The sequence below is a fragment of the Echinops telfairi genome, unplaced genomic scaffold, assembly GCF_000313985.2.
Source record: "Echinops telfairi isolate 266 unplaced genomic scaffold, ASM31398v2 ScPeMD7_7424;HRSCAF=8462, whole genome shotgun sequence".
NCBI lineage: Eukaryota > Metazoa > Chordata > Mammalia > Afrosoricida > Tenrecidae > Echinops > Echinops telfairi.
Genome location: NW_022111324.1, coordinates 59538336 through 59541384, shown reverse-complemented (window position 1 = coordinate 59541384; position 3049 = coordinate 59538336). Strand labels below are relative to the sequence as shown.

Below are 3049 nucleotides of genomic sequence, written 5' to 3'. Positions count from 1 at the left end.
AATAGGAAATTGCCAAATCATATCAAATAATTTCTCTTCCCAGTTCAAGGGGGAAAAAGGCCCAAGTAAAAAGAAAAAGAAAATGGAGACCTTTGACACGCTTGTTCTTGCTTCTCTTTTCTCCATTTTCATTTTTCTTTCTCCTTTTGACTTAAGAGATAAAACCAAAAAACACAACAGAAATATGACAGAAAAGTAAGAGCATCCTACTTTGTCAGCACCAAGGAAGGAAATAGTTTTCATAAATAGAAAAAATTTTAACAAAATTTCAAAAAAGGTTTCCTCCCCCCAGAAAAGAGAAAATGATCTATTTCTCTTATAATTTTCAACTGTCTGCAGAGGGCAATTTTCTAGATGTGGGAAAATGGAGTAAAAAGTGGTATCTCCTTTCAAAGTGGTAATAAAATAGCTCTCCATTAGGTTTATAATGCTGCTGGGAAAATATGAGAGTAATCTTTTCAACACACACTCCCCAGCACTTGATATTACAATTTTTGAAGTTTTCTAATTGGGTATTTTAAATGCTTTATGTTTTAATAGGTATTTTTCCTCTATTTCCTTAGATTATTTTCTCTCGGGAAATGTAATTGGGTCAGCGCCATTGACCTTTGCGTATCTACCAATATCCTTTTTTCCCTTCCTTTTTCTGAACTGAAAATAAACCCTAATAGAGATTTTAACCCTTTCGTCATAAAAATGTTTTATTGTGAATTGGGTGAAGGTTTACAGAGCAAATCGGTTTTTCGTTCAGTAGTTCATCCACATTTTGTTTCATGTTGTTAATTGCCATTCCCACAATGCAACAGCACTAAGTCCACTCCCCCCCTTTCCCATGGTTCCTTCTTTAACCTTTTGTCCTTTTTAAAAATTGTAAATGTTTGTCCTAATAGAATGTTGTTTTGTGTTTAATTTCTGGCTATTCAATTGTCTAAGACCATTTAACATTCTTAAATAGTTCAGATCTCTCTGTTGTGATTTCTTCCCGAAGTAAAAACCCAAGCCCCCTGCTGGCAAGTCCATTCCCAATAGGACAGGAGAACTGCTCCATAGGACTAAATGTTTACAGCATCATCTTTCTCCTGTTGAGTGGGTTTGAACCAGCTAACCTGACTGTAAGCAACCAGTGCTTAACCCACCGAATCACCAATGCTTTTTCACCTGTTAGTCTGAGAAAACTCTCTCCTTGTCTTATTCCCAGGGCTTTAGTGCGAACTGAATTCTTCATCTCCCTGATTTCATGTTCTATACCTATCTCATAATCCATTTGTTGTGATGTAGATTGATTGGATTGGGTCGTTAACGTTTAAATTCATCAAGACTCTTCCTTTAGAGATATTAGAAGACATCAAGAGCTCGTGTGTGCTGCCAGAGGTCCCAGGCTCCTGGGGACGGAAGGTTGTAAGTAGAGCCCAAGGCACTGCGGCTGGACTGTGGTCTGGTGAAGCGGACAGGAACCGGAAGGAAGGGAAATGTCCCTGCTGTGTTTTACCTCTCTCTTTCTATTCATAAGCACTTCTGGTGTGTGTGTGTGTGTGTGTGTGTGTGTGTGTGTGTGTGTGTGTGTGTGATTCATTCACAAAGTGAATAATCACTTTGCCCCCAAGGTTCTCTTATCTTGCTGGGGTCCTTTTCCGGCTCAAAAACATGTGGGCTCTCAGCTGAACTATCATTTCACTTATCAAAAAGAGAACTGACGGAGCATCTGTTGTGTGTGGGGCGCTGTGCAAGCTACATTATGTGTAAGTTTGTGGGATACAAAGTCATAGCCACGGGCAACAAGAGCTGTGATGCCATGATGACATACATGGCGTGTGAATGACGACATGCATGGCGGGCGAGTGAGAAGCGTCATCCAGGTAGCAGCATACCGAGGGCACACTTGGCCGTGCTACCCTCGACTTGCCCCTGTGATTTGTGGCACTGTCGCTCCAAAGCACTACGTCTGTCCGTCTCTGTCCTGGTGAGGTTTGCACCTCCGCTTCGCGGTCGTGCACGGTCCCTGCTCAGAGGGACTTCTCGGCCTGCTTTCCTGCAGGAGACCAGGCAGCCAAGTTGACCCAAGCCACGTCTTCAAGCTTTTACAGGGGTCTAGCACGCGGAGCTGGGCGCACTGGGCTGGGCGTCCGAGCCCACCGGCCTGCTGCCCACGGAGCCTGAGAGCACTGGGAAAGCACGGCTGACCTTCGGGCCGGTCCCACGCGCCCCCCACCCCCTACCCCCCGGGTCGCGGTTCTCTCTTTCCTAGCGCTCGCAGCAGCCAGACCACAAACCCGGAACCGCTCGTTTTTTCTGGGTTGGACCACGTACAATCTTGTCCTGACTTGGCATTTTTAACCGGCAGACGGGCGGCGGGGGAAGCCCAGCGCACCTCGACCCCATTCGGGGCGGGGAACAGCCTGCCCCGTAGGCGGCACGCTGACCACGTTGAGCCTGGCGCTGAAAGAGGATCTGGTCCGGTTAACCTTCACATGGCCGCTCCAGATCCCCAAAGCTGTGGACAGTGACGTCCAGCGTGGTCGCTGTCACTGTTTCTCTCCGGACCACCTGGGAATTCACCGCCCGGTTCCCTCCCGCCGGCTCGGCGGGGCTAGTGCGACGGGGCGCCTCGGGAGCGCAGCCGCCGGGTGACGCCGGCCGTGCGCTCGCAGCCCCGCCACCTCTCGCCGGGAAGCCGCGGGCCGCGGAAGGAGTGAGAGCGGGGAGGGTAGCACCTCGGCCGCCAGGATGCCTGGAGGCTTCGGAGAAAGTCCCCCGAGTCCGTGACCCCGGGAGTGGGGGGCGGGGGGGAGGATGCTCGGGAAGATTCGACCATGGAACCAGGGGGAAAAAAGGCCACCCACGTGTGCCAGTCTCAACCCAAGTTCCCCGAGGTGGTCGAAGAGCCGCTGAGAAAGCGCTGCGCCTCGCGGACACCTTCCCAGCCCCCCAGCCCGGCGTCGCCTCCGGTGGGTGGGCTTCGCGTTCCCTCCGGGGTTTCGGGGCCAACACGTGACTTCCACGAAGCGCGGGGGCCCGGCGGAAAGCTGCTGCAGGGGTGGGATTTGGGACC

General features: G+C 50.3%; 1 protein-coding gene across 1 annotated transcript in view; it reads left to right on the top strand.

Moving 5' to 3' along the window:
- Nucleotides 1-2786: 2786 nt before the first annotated feature.
- The window catches only part of BATF3 (basic leucine zipper ATF-like transcription factor 3), a 14021-nt gene continuing 13758 nt past the window's right edge, over nucleotides 2787-3049 (top strand). The window contains exon 1 of the mRNA XM_045298092.1: nucleotides 2787-2945. Coding sequence (XP_045154027.1) covers nucleotides 2811-2945 — 135 coding nt within the window. The 5' untranslated portion in view covers nucleotides 2787-2810. The remainder of the gene's footprint in view (nucleotides 2946-3049) is intronic.